General features: G+C 34.0%; 1 protein-coding gene across 1 annotated transcript; it reads left to right on the top strand.

The window, feature by feature from the left end:
• Positions 1–7,639: 7,639 nt before the first annotated feature.
• On the top strand, positions 7,640–20,335 carry LOC150092650 (ADP/ATP translocase 2-like). The gene is made up of 2 exons (XM_090414409.1): positions 7,640–7,884; positions 19,275–20,335. Exons 1-2 carry the CDS (start codon positions 7,728–7,730, stop codon positions 20,015–20,017), a joined length of 900 nt encoding a protein of 299 aa, XP_090270535.1. The 5' UTR covers positions 7,640–7,727; the 3' UTR covers positions 20,018–20,335.
• The last annotated feature ends 1,382 nt before the right edge of the window (positions 20,336–21,717 follow it).

Here is a 21,717-nt window from a genome sequence, read left to right on the forward strand (position 1 = left end):
AGACTTATCCAAAGCATTTGACAAAATCTGGCATTTTGGACTCCTGCACAAGCTTATCTCAGCCGGCATCTCACCTAAAATGGTTCATTTAATCCACTCATATCTTCAAAATAGATCAATGCAAGTAAAAATCAACGGTTCTACATCCTCCCAGCGCCACGTCTTTGCTGGAGTGCCGCAGGGATCTCTGCTGGCTCCATTGCTGTTCTCTGTATACATGTCAGACATCCCACACAATCCGATGACTTCCATTTTGGCCCTATATGCAGACGATACGGCAATACTAACCAGATCTCTCAGACCCCTTTTCATTACCAGAAAGCTTCAAGAAAACATTCTAAAGCTGGAGGGTTGGTTCTCTAAATGGAGATTGGAAGTCAACCCCCAGAAAAGCTCAGCCGTTCTTTTCTCAAAAAGGCCAATGTCTCCTGTAGGAGATCTGTTACTATTCAATATTAAAATTCCCTGGCAGTCAGAAACAAATTACCTGGGTGTAATTCTCGACAAAAAGCTATCTTTCAATCAACACACCAAGTCTGCATGCACAAAGGCTTCTAAAGCCGTAGCACAGATCTATCCGCTAATTAATAGAAATAGCAAGCTCAGCAACAGAATCAAATTGCAGCTATACCAGTTGACGATTCGTCCTATAATCACCTATGCCTCTCCGGCCTGGAGCCACACCTCTAATGCTAACATCATCAAAATACAGCGAGTGCAGAACAAGTGCCTGAGAATGATTTTGAATGCCCCGTGGTATGTTAGAAACACTCAACTCCACAGAGACACAAATATTCCCTATATCTTCTCTTTTCTACGATCCTTAGCCACCAAGTTTTTCCTAAAGACGTCCACACATCCCAACGATTTGGTTCAACAAGCTACAGCATACGATCCAACGGACATATTCAAATACAGAAGACCAAAAGCTATATTGGCCTCCTTTAGTGATGCATAATCTCCATGCTCAATCAGGGCGAGCATTCTGCTCATAAATTTTACCTTCACTGCAACCACAACAGATAGCGGGGAATATGAAAAGCATCTTGCTTCACCCCTAAAGACATAAATGTCAATTGTCAATTGTCAATAATGCGATATTGAACATATATGGGCTAATTTTTATACTGTACTGATATTATTAAAAAATTTTAAGCTTCGTTGATATTATGTGAACAGTATCATACATGTTGCTTGTGCGTGCTTTGTAATTGGTGTATTTCGCTCGTGTTAAGTAAACAATGGGCATTTAAATTAAAATCAGGAGAGATATTAAGGCAGTTGGAAACATTTGAAATTGCTGCCGATTCCAGAATTTAAAATAATAATAAATAGTTCTGTATGCTGCAGCGATTTAATATTTAAAAATATAATGATCTTAGACTACAAATTGGAACGTACAGCGCATCAGTCGCCTAATCTCTATCAATTCTCAGTTTTCCTTTTATTCGATTATACAATTTCCCACAGAAAGGGCAAAACTAAAAGTGAATAGTGATACTTCAAAATATATCTTCTTAATTGCAGGAAATGCCAAACGAATTCAATCCATGTTTCTTAATATTTTCCCTCTGCAAACCCTTTTATAGCATATGATTTATTTCAGCTATCACCCATTCTGACCAGAAGTGAATTAAATCTCCTGTACATTTTATATGTGAACCGTCTGATTTGGTTGTAATTATCGCCGAATTAACTAAGGCTATGATCCATCCATCCAGCTGTTCATTGAACATCCACAGATGCCGTATGATCATTCCGATGATCGGCATTATGCTACACCAGTTCTCGCCATGTGGCCCTGTTGTATGCTTTTCTGGAGGCTTCGACTCTCTGAAGATCAGTCACTCCAGGCACACCATCCATCCATCTCACTAACGGTCTACCCCTTCCTCTTTTCTCAGGAACTTTACCTTTTATTACTGTTCTGAGAAGTCCTCCTTCCATCCTTTCAGTATCTCCAAAGTACTGTATTTCAAGTTTCTTCTGTAATATCCTTAAGGAGCCTGAAAGGTCTACTGATCCTTTCTAGCACCCATCCATCTGTCTGCCTTTCAGGATATGCTCAACAGCCTTCTGTAACGCCCCATCTGAAAAGCAGCTGTCCTTTTCTTATCAGATTTCTTTAGGTTCCAAGTCTCACATCCATAAGTTGCAGTTGTGAAAACAACTGCATCCAGAATTCGCAACTTTATTTTTGTGGAGACAGATCCATCCTTCCAGATTTTAGACAAGTCTTTGAAAGTTGTTTTAACCATTCCTAATCTTCTAATGTCTTCTGAGCAGCAATTCTTCACATTAATAATGGATCCCAGGTACTCGAACTTGCTGACTTCCTCAATTCTTTCTCCATTAAGGTATAACTGTTTCTCAGGAAATTCCCTGTCTATATTTCCTTTGAGAACCATACTATTTGTCTTGCTAGGATTGAGCTGAAGTCCTCTGTTTTTACTGATCCCGTTAACTTAGTCATGAATTTGTCCTCTTTTTCCTTGTCATTACAGTGGAGTACTGTATCATCAGCATACCTCAGATTACTGATCAATCTAGCACCTATCCTAATTCCTGTCTTCAGCTCATCCAATGCTACATACTTGATGTCCTCCGCATATATATACTAAACAAGTGAAGAGAAAAAATCAACATCCTTGTCTAACTCCTTTTCCAACCTGAAGCCAATCAGTTAATCTACCAGCTGTTCTTACAATGGCTTCTTGCTCCCTGCATAAGTTAGCTATCAGCCTGATGGTTTGTTGAGGAAAACCCATTCTTTTTATTATTCTCCACAGTTTCACATGCTGAACAGAGTCAAAAGCTTTAGAGTAGTCTAAGAAACACATTACAGAGGGAGTCTAAATATTTATACTTTTCTAAGATCTGTCTAAGGCAAAGGATCTGATCCCTTACCTTTCCTAAAACCTGCTTGTTCCTCAGTCATCTCTACTTCAACTTTGTCCTCAATTCTATTGAGAATGATCGTTAATAAAATCTTGCTTGTATGAGAGACTAAATTAATAGTTCTCTATTTCCTGCAATCCTGCAAGTTTTGTTCCACAATTCATCCCACGTTGGCCAGGTGGGTTGGGTGAGGCAGACTTCTACCTACTAGGTGAGGCAGACTCCCACTGCATAAGATGAAAGGAAATAGCAAAATAGGAAAGATTCACCCTTAGCCCTTAAATACTCTAATAGCATTGGGTAAAGGAGCAAGAAGAAAAGAAAGATCAATCTACGGATAATATAACAAATGTATATTACATGAAATAAGTCATGGTACAGCATCAGGTACCTCAGGCTATGATGGCAGTGTATTATATATGCTAATTGCATGTGTTCGCTAGCTGGGTTTATCTGTCTTGCAGAAGGAAAAATTCGTCTGTTCCTCCCATGTGAGACAAGCTATCCCACTTTTAGCAGAAGTCCTTGCGAGTATATAGATTTTTGGCACTGTAGATTGGATTCGTACTCAGATCTTTTCAACAGAAGTATACTGTAAATGAGTCGCTCTCGCTACGGAAGTGGAAGTATCATTTAATTCACTTAATAGTAGTACATTACTGAACCTAATGACCAAAAACAACAACAATAATAATAAATGTGATTAATTAATTTAATACTATTCAAATAAAATATTGTTTTCCTGTTCTCTTTACAATTTTGAGTCTTTTCGTCTTCATTTCTTCCATATGGCACTGGATGAGTTTCCTTGTTAAAAATTTCAGGTATTTAATGCAATCGGCTGCATCCTTTATTAGTGGATGTATATAATAGCTGTAGATATATTCACGTTTTGTCGTCTAACTGAAGAAAGTAGTGTTACTCCATCATTGACGGGATTCGAACCTTCACATATTTCCAATCGATAACATACTTCGTGGTGACAATGTTGAAAATTTTAATTACGCTTCGTACTCAGAGGCTTAAGCTGCTGCAGCTCAGCGAAGGGAGTGCAGTGGAGTTTTTACACAAAATTTCCCCTGACAAGAGAGGAGGAGCTTTTCTTGTAATCAGTCATGTGTTCATATATTTTATTACAATTCTTTGTTATGATCGACGATTCCAAACTGGTTGGATAACTTGCAGATAGTGAAACATCAGCTGACATTGACAAAAACTAGCCCACTTTTGAACTTAGAAAACAATTATTGCTTTCTCTCTAAAATCAAACTTGAACACTACGAAGCTTTCCGTGGCAATTTTCTTTTTTCGTCAGTTTGAAGCAGAACTTGATGCAACTCGTTGTTCTTTAAAGTCTACCATTTTTTGATGAAACCGAAATCTTAAAGGGTACAACACACAATTACACTTGACGAGGTATTACTTCTCAAGAGAGAGCTTTGAATAATCAGTGAATGATCCAACGGATTCTACTTTATCTAGACCAGTGGTTCTTAATCGGTTCCCCGGAACACTTGTGTTCCGCTAAGTAGTCACAAGTGTTCCGCCGGTGAAATATGTCACATGACACAGTTCTGAGTGTAATTGGCTACTCTGAATAAAATTGTTGAGGGAATTATTTCTGTTATAACAGAACAATGAATATTGGAAGAAAAGATTTCAACTTACTTTCCTTCCTTAAATACACACAATTATGAGTGATACGAAATCCATTTGGCACAGTTAATATATCGAATTGTGAATTTTCGTTATAAGAAGAACAATTAGTTACCTTGTCAACGGATCGTACTCTAAAAATGAAATTCTCTGAAATAACTCTTGAGGAATTTTGGATTTTTGTCCAAGTCCAATACCAAGCTCTCTCCACAAGAGCATTGAAAATTTTGTTACACTTTTCAACACCATATTTGTGTGAGCTCGGTTTCTCAATATTAACCTATATATACAAACTAAAAAGCGTGAAAGACTTACTAATATAGCCAAAGAGATGTCACATATTAGACCTAATATTGTTACTGAAACAAAAGCCGACAAGCTCAAGTATGGCATTATAATCAGTTCCATTTTTATAAAAGGCAAGTTCATGCGTATTTTTATTGTTAGTTTTATAATGCTTTTGGTGTTTCCCAAATTTTTCTTATAATCAAAAGTGTTCCGTGACTTTGAAAAGGTTAAGAACCACTGATCTAGACCTACCAGAAACGGAAAAACTAACTGTATCACTCATAATCCACATACAGAGAGAGAGAGAGAGAGAGAGAGAGAGAGAGAGTGCATACAAGTAAATGTTGGTTAATATGCATTTTGTAGTAGTGTTATCCAGCCCACTGTGGGAATGTAGTCAACCCCAGGGATAGTGAGAGGTGGAGAAAGGCTGCTTACCAACTTCGAAAAAAAAAAAAAAAATTATAAGAGTGCTACCTATTCCTTTAATAACTGGCAATGAATATGTGGATTAAATTATAATGCAAGTCTGTAATGGAACTGACTTTTCTCCAGACATGCTATAGGGCGGTGTTTCTCAAACTTCAGATATCCGCGTACCCCTTCTTAAATTTTCATTATTACAAAGTACCCCCTAATTAATTAATTATAAAACAAATCCATTAATTAATTAAAAATAAATAAATTAATTAATTTAAATTAATAAATTAATTAATTTAAATTAATAAATTAATTAATTTAAATTAATAAATCAATTTAAATATTAAAGAAAATTAATAAATCAATTAAAATATTAAATAAAATTAATAAATCAATTAAAATATTAAATAAAATTAATAAATTAATTAAAAATATTAATTAAAATTAAATATCTATTTTATTTGAATTTATATGTTTATGTAAACAAAAATATGATTTATTTTTAAATTTTGGTTCTCTAGAGATGTCAGACGACACACTCTTATCAATTTCATTTGATCCAGATCCAATATTAACGTTTTCTTGTTGCTTACGGCTACGTCTATTTGCTATATTGCTCTCTTTTGGGGGTTTTATAAATTCAATCTTTAACCAATGATCCATACGTAAGAATTTGAAAGCTAAAAAAAATACTGTATTTACTCGAATATAACTCTAACTTTTTTCCCAACATTAAAGCTAAAAAATCGTGTTGCGAGATACGTGTGGGAATTTTTTGGAAACTAAAGTTTTCAGAAAAAAACTGAAAATGGTGCGACTTACCAAGAAGCGTCTACTCGCTAACATTATTTTTGGCATCGAGAACAGTTTCTTTGTGTGCATTGTCAAAGTCTACCCAAATAGCGTCATCTTCTTTCTTTCAAGCAAAAATTACCAGTAATTTACAAGACTTGAGATACGTAGAGCAGCGAAGAACTGCATATGATTGGTGCGGTATTAACAAAAGATCGCGCGAACCAAAGACAAATTAGCATTTCAACAGTTGAGTTGAAATGCTAATTCCCTTCAACCGAATTCCATAATATCTGAAACACATTCGTTATATATTTCTTAGTTTTAACACGTTAACGACGGGGGTGGGGTCAAGCAAAACCACATGTTCCACCGGCAACATATGGTTTTGCTTGGTCTATACATCAGTTTCTGTTGAAGAGGGGATGTGATTCATTAGTTAGTGCCGTTTTTATCCCGGTTGTCTCTAATTTCACTGTTTGTTGAAAAATATATTGACTCCTTTAATTATGCATAGCGGAAAATCGCCACGTACCCCCTAACGACCTTTCGCGCACCCCCGGGGGTACGCGTACCACACTTTGAGAAACACTGCTATAGGGGTTTCACTTAGTTGCTTCTGTAGTAATTTTAATGACCCCCCCCCACAGAAAAAAAAACTGTAAAGAATCTGAATGCATGTGAGTACAGATGTTCTTGTGTATCCATGAGTAAAAGAATTACTATGATTTTGGCTAATATGAATGCTTTTTTTTTTTTAGCTGTTATTTCTATTTCTTCTTATCATATAATAATATGATAATATTACTTATTTTATAGTATCACTCGTCATCTAATTTATCTCAGAACACACATGAGTACATACAAATAAATAGTAGTTGGTATGTATTTGTAGTTAGTGTTAGAGACATCTTATGATACGGTAAGCTTCCTTCAAATAATAAATAAATAAATAATAAGCAAATAAAAAATTTCTGGGTGCCCTTGTGAATGAACACTTTTCTACCGGGAATATTAATGATTTTTCTGAATACCCATTTGAGCATTTTAGTCTCTAATTTCAATTGTATCCTTGTTAACTGTTATTGTTATATTTTATAACGAAAATTCTGTTATCTAAGTTTGCATGTTATTATTGCTTCTGGGACATTTTTGTTTGAAATTTGAAACATAAAAATTAATTAGTTTTATTTTTAATAAAGCATAAAGAAAGATTTATTCATCCTTACCATTATGTGCGGATTCCAGCAAACCTTCCAAGCCAATAACAACAAAGTATCTGAGACATTTTTAATGCTGTAATATTTAACTAAATGTTAATGAATGTGAAGAGACTATAGCCTTTTTAACTAGAAAAGACGAATACAACTTTTGAAATAAAAGTTAAATGTTATTATCCGAAATAATTTAAGTGTGTTGGCAACTCATGTTAGGCAATGCTACAACGTACATCTAACCCAACAACAGATCCTAATTTCCATGTGGCGAATATACGGGTTCTGTAGAATGCTCTTGTATATTTAGCTTACGCGTGGCACTGTGGGAGTAAAGAGAAGAGGGGGGTGATCTCATAATATCTTTGTTAGTCACGTTTCTCATCCCAGTGCGTGTGCACACTCATTACTAACAGGACCAAGTTTTCCGTATCTGAGATCACCCCCCCAGCTTCCAAGATGCCTGTGGATGTAGCATCGTTTATGAAGGATTTCATTGCTGGTGGCATCGCTGCAGCAATTTCAAAGACAACAGTAGCACCCATTGAAAGAGTTAAATTACTTCTCCAAGTACAACACGTGTCTAAACAGTTAACACCGGATAAGCATTATAAAGGTGAGATTCCCTTGGTGGTTTTGCATCCAACCGGATGCCATTGCCGAGTGTAATAGTGTGATTTGTAGAGCTCAGTGTGATTCAGTTGATTTAATTTTCAGATAATTGGTTTTCTTTCCATCCATTACAGAAATGATTTATGATAATTGGAAGAATGATTTTGGGATTTTTTTTTTTTTTTCATTTCTTGTTTTTATTTATTTATTTTGGTAAAGTGCACAGCCGGATTTTTTTTTTCCCGATTAAAAGTAGAATTAAATTTTATTTAAATTATTGCAAGGGGGGAAAATGCTCATATGCCATCATATTACACAATCAGCTCGTAAAATGACCACGTTTTGAATTCACTAGGTTTTCTGTTTCGAAACATGCCATTAATTTAAGTGTCCAATAAAACCTTGATTAATATAAGAGTACAAAGAGAATAAAATTTAGAAATCAGTGGATATTCAAAACGCTCAGAATATAGTTAATTACCACCATCTTAGTGATAATCTCTGACGTATTTGCCATGAAGATGTTTTTGCTGGGTTTTTTAATATTTTTTGTTGTGCTTCTTTTTTTTCTTTCTTTCTTTCTTTTCTTTTTTTTTTTCTTATGTCACAGCCAAGTTTTATTATTGTCACTGTCGTAGACCTCGATCTTCTTGGCACATTCATATAGCTCCAAGGACGCAGTACATATGTACTGCTCTATTCTTATTTTCTAAGTGACAACATGGCTATAAAGAAAATTTTACATATAGCATCACAAAAACTTCCTATTTCTCTGTTATTCTTAATCTAGAAAATGCACAAACATAGACTGTATTTATTAGATTTATACATCTCTATATGTCCTAATCGAAAAAAAAATTCCAGGATTTCACTTGGCCATTATTTTCTGTTTTTCAGGCAACTTAATATATTCCTTGATTTTATGCAGTTCAATACTAAAACGGTTGAACTAGTAAAAGGTAAAACAAAATATGTCTAACCAAATTAGGACAAACAAAAAAAGAATACTTTAGTATAATCTATTATGCCTGGTATTTTTCATAGCTCTCGCCAGGGCGTGTAGATCGCATAATTATTATGTATTATTGCTTATGTAATGAATCTGCAACTCTAGTTCAAATCATTACATAATGATTTTTAGTGATTTAAACTAGCGATATAAATTTTAACTCCACAATGCAAGATATCTTATTTTGTTTAGAAAACAAAAGAAAAAAAAAATTTTTTTTTTCGTTTTTTTAACAAAAGCGAAAGATGATAATTTTGTTCCTATTTTGACGCTGAAAATATAAAGTGTATTTTATTAGATAATACATAAAATATTTTTAGCGATTTGCAATTTTCTTACTCACAAGAAAGAAACATTCATTCACCAGCTTTTTTTGGAGGCCCACACTTAATACCGCTGTGAATGGATTCCAAAACAACCCTGTTACGTAACACCGAACATTGATAAAAGGCCGTAAGTACACATCAAAATATTAATCTAAAGATTTTCTATGAAAGTATAGATTTTTACTTTACTTTTCGTTTAAATCATGTAAAACAATGATTTTAACAAAGTAGTTAAAACTATCTACTACCTAACAACACTAACTACAGTAATAACGGCAAAAGGAAACTTAGTAAATTAATAATTTCGCAAAGCAGTTTCATATAGTTGGTGCAAAATTTATGTCAACGTTTCTGGTGTTACTAAATATATATGTACGATAGCAGTAGTGGCTCAAGCGAGAAATGGTCATTCGTTTCTGAAGAACGACAATGACCACGGTAACCATGGAAACCACCAAATACGATTTGGCTGTCTTTCTCCAAGTTATGGTTCCTTACACACATACATAGCTATCGATCCAAAAGGTCGTAGACGGTAGGTGTAACCTTTTGGATGTAAAGAAAATTGTACGTGATATTGGAAAGTGATGATAGCAACACACAATATAAAATGTGTATGTTAATATTAGAGTTAGTGAAGCTCTTAACTGTTATCCATGGTGTATTATGTTATTTTCTATTATTTTATTTATTAAAAGTTATTCGAGGTAAATGTAAGATTATACAACACAATTATTTGCCTGCTTGTCTGAATGATCGTGATAGTTCGTAAACATTTTATTATCCTTATAGAATTCCTTTCCCCCCTTTATTTATATTCAATTATTGCAGGTAAATTATATTTATAAATCCTGAAAACATAACCATATAATAAATATAAAATTATTTATATTATTATAGAAAGAAGAGACTACAACAGATTAAAGAAAATAAATAAATAAAAATTAAGAATAGAAATAAAATAAATAAATAAAAATTAAGAATAGAAATAAAATAAATAAAGAAAAATAAAGTAACTGATATGATTAAGCAATAATTTGCATAACATACCAACAATCCTAGGAATTCAATACAAAGATAAACGAAACAACATATTTAAATCTGATCCTATACATTTGCCAACCCTTGGACATCATATTTATTTTCATTATTATTATTTACTTGCCCATGCAGGATTTTGCATGATGGTTTAATAGCGGACTCATATTTTTTATTTTAATACATTTAATTGTAATTTACGTCTTTGCCAATGGATGGTTCCATTGATACAATACATACTGTATATATTGTGTTTTCTACTAAATGTGTTGAGTCGGCTTTATGTGTGACAGGAAACTAAAGTATCCAGAGGATACTTTAGTTTTAGAAAACTGGAAACTAAAGTATCCAGAGGATACTTTAGTTTCCAGTTTTCTCGATACTTTAGTTTCGAGAAATAATATAAAATAAATAAATAAATACTAGCCTGGTTGGCAGAGTGGTTAACGTACCATCTCTTCAACCAACAGGTGGAAAGTTCAAATCTTGCCATGGAGTGGATGTTTGTGATCGTCTTTGGATGGGAGATAAATTCATTGCCTAATGTGAGAGCACTAAGTTGGCTTATGCATATAAGCCAACCTACTTTTCATTTTTTTTTTTTTTAAATGTACATTTTAAGTACATCTACTACAATACTGAGGCGTTCAACAGAGCTAAATTAAATATAATAATTATAAGTGAATCAATTTAATTAACCTACCCTCCATCCATAATAATTATGTAATTATATTTATAACCCCTTGATGAAGACCACTCCACATATTTTCAGCCCTAACAGCAAAAAACAGCTTTATTTATTTATTGTAATTATTTTTTTTTTACTGTCATTTCTTATGATCTCAAGTAGAGCCTGGTTGAGTCAAAAGTAACAAATTATTTCTATCTATAGCATCGAGTTCTTGAACTAATAAATTTCATTAAATTTCTTTCTCATTTCCTGTAGGAGAAATTCGTCGGATTACAGCTAACCAAACAGCGTAACTGTCATGATACAATCTCTCTCCACATTTAGTTTCATATTCTCTGAAGACGTCCATTAAAAATCCGAGTGAGGAAAATTGCGAGCATGTGCATTTCAACTTCTATTCATCTAACACTTTATTTTCGCCAAACCATGCACACTTTTGTTTATCAAGGTTATGTTAAAATCTCGTTTCATTTGTTCGCTCGTCAATCTTTTGAGATTAACTTGGGTCATCGGAACACTTGACTATTCTAGGCTGATTCACTTCGTCAACAAAGAGAGGCATATTTTCCTTGTTATGTAAATCTCAACCATTAAAGGACCCAACACCAAGATCCCTGGAATATTCCACTTTTAACCAAATGACTTAGAAGAGACGCAATCGATTTCTTGTCTAACTAAGTTATCATCTCCATTTCAATCAGCAGGTTCTTATGCGTAACCCCATTATTTTTCTGAAATCCAAATCAATCACATCGTGACTATTTATCATAATCTATTTCCTTCGTACTACTCTCTAACCAGTAAGTTGTGAGTTCGAATCCCGCCGTGGACCTTTGCAATGATTTTATTAATTCTGCGATGGGAAAAGGGCGTTTCCGACCTTTCCACTTCTTGTGGCAGATATTTTAGTTCTTCCAAAATGTGTAATGAAGAAAGGAGTGACCGTACGGCGTCCAATGAGAAACGTGATATGTGAAAAAAATATCTCGGGACAACCTCCAGCTCTTCAAGGAACATATTAACAGATTTCTGTTCCCTAATCACTTGCTCGTACATGGACTATCATACTATCATGTTATTATTATTATTATTATTATTATTATTATTCCTGATACCTCCAAGGAGTCCGAAGACTCATCGCGGGAGGACACCTTACCTCTACTACGATTCAACGCCATCTACCGCCCACCTCCAACACCACCACAACTAGTAATTTTTGTCTGTAAATTGCGTGTGTTATATATTTTGAGATCTCTCTCTCTCTCTCTCTCTCTTTGTATAGGAATGATATTAAGAAAAACTTGCACATCGAAAAGTATACATTATTACGAAATCAAGTACCATTTCTTATCTCAAAAACCGATTTGATAGATCGCAATGTAGAAATAATGTAAAATTCGAAAACAGTAGGCAGGGGTGAATGGTGGTTTATTTTATTTTTATTATTTATCGGTCATCGCTCTTTAATCAGTAGCCTGTCTCAAGAGAAATTCGGTCATGTTCAAATTATGTTCAAACTGCATTCATATAAAATACTACAATAAATAAACTATGTGGAGAGCGCTAATAGCTAACACTGACACAATACAGTTCACGTGTCAAACATTGAATAGCTGAATTTCATTCCTCTCTGCGCATCGCATTGCGCAGACCTATCTCCAATAGTTATGGTGTTTGGATGAAAAATAAACTTCAGTAAAAATAAATGAATAAAATACAATAATGCAATTCTTTTTTTTTTTTTTTTTTAATTTCCGAACTCAAGAGAGAGAGAGAGAGAGAGAGAGAGAGAGAGAATATGCATATACCATTTTCAAATCATTAATCCTATTAAATCAAAGAATGTAAGCAATTTTGTTTTGTAGCCTTCTCCAAGAAAGGATGTAAACCTGATATATGTTACTACTGTGGATGGGCTAAGGGCAGCGGCGGCCGGTGAAAACTTTAAGTGGGGGTGCTGCATATACAAAATAAGAAAATAATTAATTTTTTCCTAATCAGTAACTAATTTATTAATAAATAAATTTATATATTAAAAAAATTGCTTTATTAAAAATATGTCACCCTCACCACGAACACAATATAAAAGTTTCGTATCTCACAGAAATAACGCGCGCAAGCATACAATTTATCTGAAGCGACACTGCTTCTAAAACAGTGTCTGATTCACTTGTTACGTGCAGTGTAAACGAATATCGGCGAGTCTAGCTGCAAATGGTCGAACATGATAATTCTGACACGCGTTAGATTGCAGTGCATTTGTTTCCTAATCTAAAGCGTTAATTGAACAATTCGAATTATTAACTATTCAATCACTGTTGAAACATAAGCTGTAACCTTTAACATGTTGTATTGCATTTATATAATAATGTTGTAAGCATTGTTATTATTTATAAACACAAACAAAATTTAATTTTTTTATTTTTTCCTTCGGGGTGCTGCAGTATCGCAGTGCTTATGTACAACCCGCCACTGGCTAAGGGTTAGATAAATCCGAAGCCTTCTGTAGAGACCAATCATGGCAGCCAGAGTGCATTAGAATTAAAAAAAACAAAAATATATATTAAAGAATATTACGTAAGCAAAAAGTTGTCTAAATTCGTTTCTCATCTGTTACTTAATAGGGACACAAAAGGTTTACATCACCACTCAGAAATAGATTCCTAAGATGTTTTCATATAAATATCACTGAACGTCAGCATCTCAAGGCAAAGTAAGGTCGTATTGACTTAGTGCCAATTATGCTAACAGAGATTCATAGTGTTTGCAGCTTCTTCATGGCCTTGACTTTTTTTTGTCTTTTTTTCTTCAGGAACTGGTATTGATTTTTCGTGTGTACTTATTTTGAGACGTGTACATATATTAAGATTTTGATACCCTAAAAACAATGGACTTCAATATTGTGTTGGTGATTTAAATATTAGAAGGAAAAGGGATGATTCTATAATTACTTTATAGAATCTAATATGCTAGGAAGAAAATGAATTCTTGGAAGCGATATATGTGAAATATTTGTGCTTAAAAAGAGAAATGGAAGTTTAAGTTATTTCAAGAAAAGAACTTTGATAGTTTTAGAGATTGAATATTGCCAATGATCAGCATTAGCAATTTTTACTCCTTTTTGGGGAGGATGGGGGAAGGAAGGCAACTGTATGAAAAAAACCCTACTTGCCCATGCCAAGGCGGGAACCACTCGAAGAAAGGCTTAGAAAAAGTTCCTTTAGTCGGGACTAGAATCGAATTTAGAAAGCTCTTCGTCAAGCTGCCTAGCTTTATGGATGCAAACATCATTTTGCCAGGCCTATACTGTTTTATGGCGAATAAATGTTGCAAAAAATTAAGGTTCTTTTAATGATGCTAGACTTCCCTAAATATTAAATAAGTAGCTGTAATCCTTTTCAAGTTGGCAGTATTTATTCTGTCATGTCTTCTTTTTGATTCAACAGTTAGTACAAATTATTAAAACGTGTCAGTTTATTGCAAGTGACTTTTCAAATGGTTTAAATATAAATATACATGTCATAAGTCTACGTGAACTGATGTAAGCTACAGCAGATGTTATCGGAGGTATAACATAAAATAATTCTACACAAATGAAGAATGAAAAAAATATATAGCATTTATATTAAAAAAACGTTTTAGGCCAATCGGAAAAGGTATGTAAGAGTATTGAAAATTCCCTCAAAGTTCTAAATTTTGACAATAGAAATATTATACACAAGATATCATTGCGATATAATAAAAAAAAATACAGTCTAGCCGGTCTATCATAGTTGTTAAGGTATGCACTACTCACTTCATTTTTATAACATTCCTGAATAATCTTCTTGTAGACGTTTGATACAAAGAATAGAAAAAATTGGACTTTTCGTCAGTAGAAGGTGTAGTATCTCCTTGTAGTTTCAACGTAACTGATGATCTTTTCAAATTATATTCTCAGTGTGTAAATCTTCAATTGAAACTAAGCATATAATAATTATTTCTCTCTTTGAATAACATATACATCTAAAGTCATCCACTCGGGAATAGTGTTGTTGAATTTGTGTCAGTAAGTACCACGAAATATTCCCTGGAGCTTTTTAAACGGTAAAAAATAATATTGATGTGCTTGAGCTACCTACATCAGAACATACACTGTTAGATTACAAGTAATAACCCATTTAATTAGTCATTTAACAACATGGAGGTGAAACTAGTCTGAAAATCCAAAATTTTGATTAAAAAAAGGTGGGATAACTTCTCGGAATATAAAGACTTCAAAATAGGTGATTCGAAGACAAACAGATAAACTTAATTTTAGCAATTTTTTTTTTAACTCGGTTAAAAAATTAAAGTTTTAAAAAATGGTTTGCTTATACTTGGATAAGGGATGAAACGAGAATATAATTTTTGGTATAATTTCACATGACCTTAATAAAAATTCAACAAGAAAGTTTGAATTCTTTTGCTGAATCGCATAGTAGGCTTCATTAATTCATAATAGACAAAATCTTGTTGGACATTTAATCAATATATGTGTTTGAATATTTCCCTGACCTATATCCTTCGGAAATGAATGTGCTAGTTTGCATAATTTCAATCTTGTTTAGAAATTATATTTACATTTACGTTGCAGAATTGCATTAAGTTGTACAACTTTCTAGTACGACTTTCCGCCCATTAATAGGAAACTGCGAATATAAGGGCAAATTGAGAAAGAGACACTCCCTATATTAATAACAAACCTTTATTCTCCGCTTGTTTCCCATTAAGACTGTTGCAATGTTTTTGACGTCATATGAAAAAAAACAAAAAAAAAAAAAAACGGCACACAAATCATTCATTATTGCTATTATAAACTAAAATTATCTTGCAAAACCAGAATGTCTGGTTCTTATGGTTTTGCAATATACTGAAACACGTTTTATCTGTACAAAAATTCTATCGTCTGCTGTTATAACGTATTTGGTTTTAATCCATAAAATACACTAAATTAATTAAATAAAAGAGTTAAATAAATAAATCTAGTTGACCTGATTGGTGAGCGGCTAGAACATTAGCCAATACGCTCGGAGTGAGAATCCAACCGTGAACATGATGGATATTTATAATTTATTAGAGGCTTGAAATGGCGTCATATCGAGATCGTATAATGTTGCCAACATGACTTCATGGAGAGATATCCTGTAACACGAGAAATGACAATAATCACTAGAAAATGTTTTTCCCCTTTTTGATAATGTTAATAATATGGTAGGAAATAATTTCTTTAAATCAAGTTTAAGTTGAGAAAAAAAAAAAAAAGTAAGAATAATGCTAATGGTGGCGTTATCATAAAATAATGAATGTCATTTCAACGAATACAGCAGACGTCAAACATACTTGAAATGCCTCATTTAAAAAAAAATGGCTTGTATTGGGCGAATTCTGTAATCGTACTGTGAATAAAAAGATACGTTAGTATTCAGCAATGGCACGCTGATTGATGGTTCAGATGAATAACTTCATAGCGAAAAATGAAATTACAACGATTTAGTGATAATGATGGAAACTGTAACGGTTTGGTAGTGTTTCTAAATTCTATTTTCTCAATTTCTGCTTAACTGATATAAATGTGATTCCGTAGAAATTTCCTAACACGTCAAATTATCCGTTTTGAATTGAATTTTCTCAAAAATTATGGAAGGGTGGTTTTTTGTTTTTCGATTCACATAAAGTGAAAAAAAATCCATCGTGATGTTCTTTAGGACCGTTTTTGAGTCGAAGAATCCTCATCATCATCATCACCAATTTCCTGATATGTATGTCTGATATGTAAGTGCTGATGACATGGAGACAGGTACCTGGTCATCAGCACTTTAAGGACAACACATTGCAGAAAATATTCAAGAAAATCTCCTAACAAAATGGTTGTAATGTGAAAAGAAGACTAGAGATAGCTAAATTAGAACTACCGGGTGTTACAAGTGAATAGAATTTGAAGAAAGAGAACACCAAAAAAGATTAAGGGTCGTGAAAGAAAATATAAAACTAACGTACACTTATAATAATGCTGAAAATGATTATGTATTCATTCCGTTATATTTCAGTGAATGATGGATATGATGGAAAAAATGCCTCACGAATATAATTTCAGGACAACTGTGATAAATGTAACGACATTATACAAATTAACAGTGGGTAGTAAAATCCATTTGCAGTAGATTTCGACGATGCTCTATGATTGGAATGGTATAATTTCGAATATCTAAGACGCGAAGAACTTTAAAAAAGACCAGGAAAACATATTGGAATGACTAACCCTATGCTCAAATTAAAGTTAAGAAAGCCAAGGATCCTTGGCAAGCTGTGGGCCTAAATGTCCTGTAAGTACTGCGAATTATTATTATTGTACCTGGTACATTTTCTGTCATATTTGAAAGGAAATTTCTGTACGATTGTCATATTTGAAAGGAAATTTCTGTACGATTATCATATTTGTAGACAATTTTCTTTCTCGCATCATTTTGTTATTTATTTATTTATTATAACGGGCTACTCCAAGGAATTCATACACTCATCTAGAATTATCCAACATTTGCGCAGTATCTCGTGGCACCCACAACAGACTCTGGAAGGCTTATTCCATTCATTCACCATTCTCCAAGTAAAAAACCTAGCTCTAACACCCTTGCTAGCTACGCTCTTACACAGTTTCCAAGGATGACCTCTACTTCTCCCACCACCAGACCTATTCTGAAAAATTTCCTCTGAATTAATCTTGTAAAAACCCTTCAGTAATTTGTATGTCTCAATCATGTCACCCCTTTTCCATCTATCAACCATTTTATTGACCCACGAATCTTCAACCTGTTTTCGTAAGGTTCATCCCATAGACCCGCTACCAATCTTGATCACCCGCCTGAATTCTCTCCACCTCTTCCTCATCACCAAGAAACCCTAGCGCCCAGATCTACACGCAGTAGACAAGATGGGGCTTACCAAGGCGCGATAAATAGGAACAATAACCCGCTTGTCTCTGTTCGTCAAAGTATTCTATTCTTCAGTAACCAAGTAACCTGATGAGCTACTTTATCCACTTTTGATATGTTCCCCCACCAAAACTTTAGCTCCCTATCCGTTAACACTCCCAAGAGTTAGTCTTGGGAGTGTTAGCGTGTCTGACTTTGTCTATTTCCTGGAGTACAATTTAACCAGTGTAATATACAGCTGGTAATCTTTTCATCCCAAAATGCATAACCTTACACTTTGCCACATTAAACTGATATTCATTCTCCTTTGCGCAGTTTACCAATCTGTCCACTCATTCTGCAAAATTTTGACATCATTTGTATTAACTATTGCTCTACCCAACTTTACATTATCGGCAAACAACTGAAAAGTTCCCTTCATATTCTTTCCTATATCGTTAATGGACACATTAAATAGTAGCGGTCCTAGAACAGAACTCTACGGCACGGCACTAGTCACAGGTCTTCTTTTGGACTCTACTCCTAAATAAACTACTCTCTGATATCTCTCCATCAACCACCCTCTTATCCATCTCACCAACCCTATATCGTCCCCATGTGCTGCAATTTACTGATTAGCATTCCATGTGTTAAAGTTCAGCAGTATCACTATAAAACCCATTACCTTTAGCCAACTCAGCTGTCACTGTATTGTGTATTATAAAACGCGAGCAAGTTACTAAGGCATGACCTACAATTCACAAAACTATATCCCCCCCATGCAGTGTCCCATTTCCATCTGTCCATTCCTGTATTTCGCTCTTGATCAACTTCTCCAATACTCTGACAACAACAACAACTCCTGATATTCTGATCGGTCTGTAATTTTTTACATCAGAGTTGGAGTCTCCTTTTTGCAATGGAACTATTCCCCCCCCCCTTTAACCTCCTCGGGACTAACCCAGAGCTAAGACAGATTAAACAATATGGTCAAGGGCACTGGCAATTCCCTAGCAGCTTCACGTATTCACAGTTCAGAAATATGCTATGCACCTCCATTTCATTTACCTCAGTTCCCATTATTTTCAAATTCTGACTTGCAGTATTTTTTTCTGGAATCCTAAGCGTAATTTAGTCAACTTTATGTGTATGTTCAGCTGGTCTTATATGAAAAAAAAAAAAAAATCTTTTACAGCTTTGATAAGTAGTGTGTGCGAGATAAACATCATACTTAGGTTTTTATACAATATAATATTAAAAAAGACTAAAAATGAAATAAGAAGCTGAAGCAAATATAATTAAAAATAGAAATAAAATATAACTAAAATAAAAATTCATTACCTACAATAAAAAACATGAAACTGTATAATAGGAAATACATCGTTGATTTTCTCATTACAGGTATAATCGACTGCTTCGTTCGTATTCCAAAAGAACAAGGATTTTTAAGCTACTGGAGAGGCAACTTGGCTAATGTCATTAGATATTTTCCAACGCAGGCTCTCAACTTCGCCTTCAAAGACAAATATAAACAAGTCTTCTTGGGTGGCGTAGACAAGAGGACTCAATTCTGGCGTTACTTTTTAGGTAATTTGGCTTCTGGTGGAGCTGCTGGAGCTACATCTCTGTGCTTTGTTTATCCCTTGGATTTCGCCAGAACAAGATTAGCTGCGGATATCGGTAAGGCTGGAGCTGATCGAGAATTTACCGGACTGGGTAACTGCCTTGTTAAAATATTCCGGCATGATGGAATCATTGGATTGTATCGAGGATTCAGCGTCTCTGTACAAGGTATCATCATTTATCGAGCAGCTTACTTTGGATTTTTTGACACAGCCAAGGGAATGCTTCCCGATCCGAAGAAAACACCTATAGTGATTTCCTGGATGATAGCGCAGACTGTAACAACAGTAGCTGGCATTATTTCATATCCTTTCGACACTGTAAGGAGAAGAATGATGATGCAAAGTGGGCGAGCCAAGGAAGATCGCATGTACAAGAATACACTTGACTGCTGGGTGAAGATTCGCAAATCTGAAGGTGGAGCTGCTTTCTTTAAGGGTGCATTTTCTAATGTTTTAAGAGGCACAGGTGGTGCTTTAGTATTGGTCTTATACGATGAAATTAAAGCTTTCATATTTTGATTATATCTTTAATATTAGTGGTGTAGGACAATAAATCTAAGTGGATCATTGTAGTTGAGTGTTATACAAACTCAAGGTGTAAAACTTAAGAAATGATTTTTATTCTAGAGACGCTAGGCGTCCGAAACCAGCTAAACCAACTTAAACGAAACTGGGGGGGTAGAATGTGCATCGCAATATCCAGGGTAGATTTCAATATATTAGAGTATCTAAGAAAACACATGGACGATCGTAATGCCATCTGCCCAGAATTCATGGTCGTCTTTGTATTCTGTCACACGCAATATTGTGAAAAATAAATAATTGTCATAAACTGTGCTTGTCCCATGTGATGACTATCTCTAATAAGAATACATTACATATATTACCAGGATAATTGTTTGCAAAGGAGTAAGAACGTGTGTTTGCTATTACTGGTCCATAATGTTAGCGAGCATCACTAGACGATAATAAGTTAAATTGGAACGATTATCTTTAAATCAATCTTAATATAGCTTTCAAAGGATATCATTTCAACTGAGTGAAAAATTGGAAATGATTACGTGGACACTTTTGAAATGACTATGAAAGCGTTTATTAAATGGTGGCTTAGAAGCACAGAAAGGTTTATGTCCAGGCTAATTTAAAATAAGTCTGAGGCCGTCACTAATAAACATATCTCACTTCCATTTTACATATGCAAGGAATAAGTCTTTCTTAATAGTGCTTATTAACAAGTTCATTGTAACACCATTACACAAGTAATGCCATAGTTTTAAAACTAGTATATTGGCTAAAGACATCTTATGTAATTATAATGTAATTATAAATAATTAATTTGTTGCAACCCAACTTTGAACAAATGGTATGGAAATGTTGAAGAAACGCAGGCTATTATCCAGTGGCGGCTCGTAGCTTGAAATCGTGGGGGCGCTGCAACTTTCGAAATATACATACACACTGTAAGTACAGTGTATACGTGTTTGGATAAAATATCAAAATGAGGGTAAAACTGAAAAAAAAAAAAAATAAATAAATAAACATGAAAAAATATTGTTTATCATCGATTATACAGTTTGGTATAATTCAAAATTACTTAAAAATAAAATATATTCTTCTTGTTTTGTTTTATGAAAAAACTATTGTTTATTATCGACAGTTTAGTATAATTCAAAATGACTTAAAAATAAAATCCAGTCTTTTAATTGTAATTATAGGAATGGATTTACAATTTTTGGACATTACAATTAGATCCTTTAATTGTAATGTCCAAATATTTAAAGAGACGGAGTAAACACGATAAGCACTACGAACACTACTACTGGCGCAAACTGCATATAAACAACAGTGGAACTGCGCGGTGGATAGTGCCGCATTACGCTAATAGCTCGCATCTCACTATGACGTGTTTATGCTTGCGCGCATAGCAATATGACACTGTGGTAAACAATGCTGCTAGTGTCCTTCGCCTTCATAAGTGCTACAATATGGATTTTTATTATTTGTTATACAAAATAAGAGAATTGTATAGGATTGTTGATGACAAAATTAAACATTACAAGCAAATATAAATACATTAATAAATATATTTATATATCGAGAAAAATTGGGGGTACTGCAGTTCCGCAGTGCCTATGCAAGAGTCGCCCTTGCGTATTATCCTTCACATCTGATTGGATTTGGTACAAAATACCCTAAGAATATGGTCTCCTTTCTGCCTT

This window comes from Typopeltis vanoorti, chromosome 25, assembly GCF_054136105.1.
Source record: "Typopeltis vanoorti isolate ZY-2024b chromosome 25, IOZ_Tvanoo_1.0, whole genome shotgun sequence".
NCBI classification, from domain to species: domain Eukaryota; kingdom Metazoa; phylum Arthropoda; class Arachnida; order Uropygi; family Thelyphonidae; genus Typopeltis; species Typopeltis vanoorti.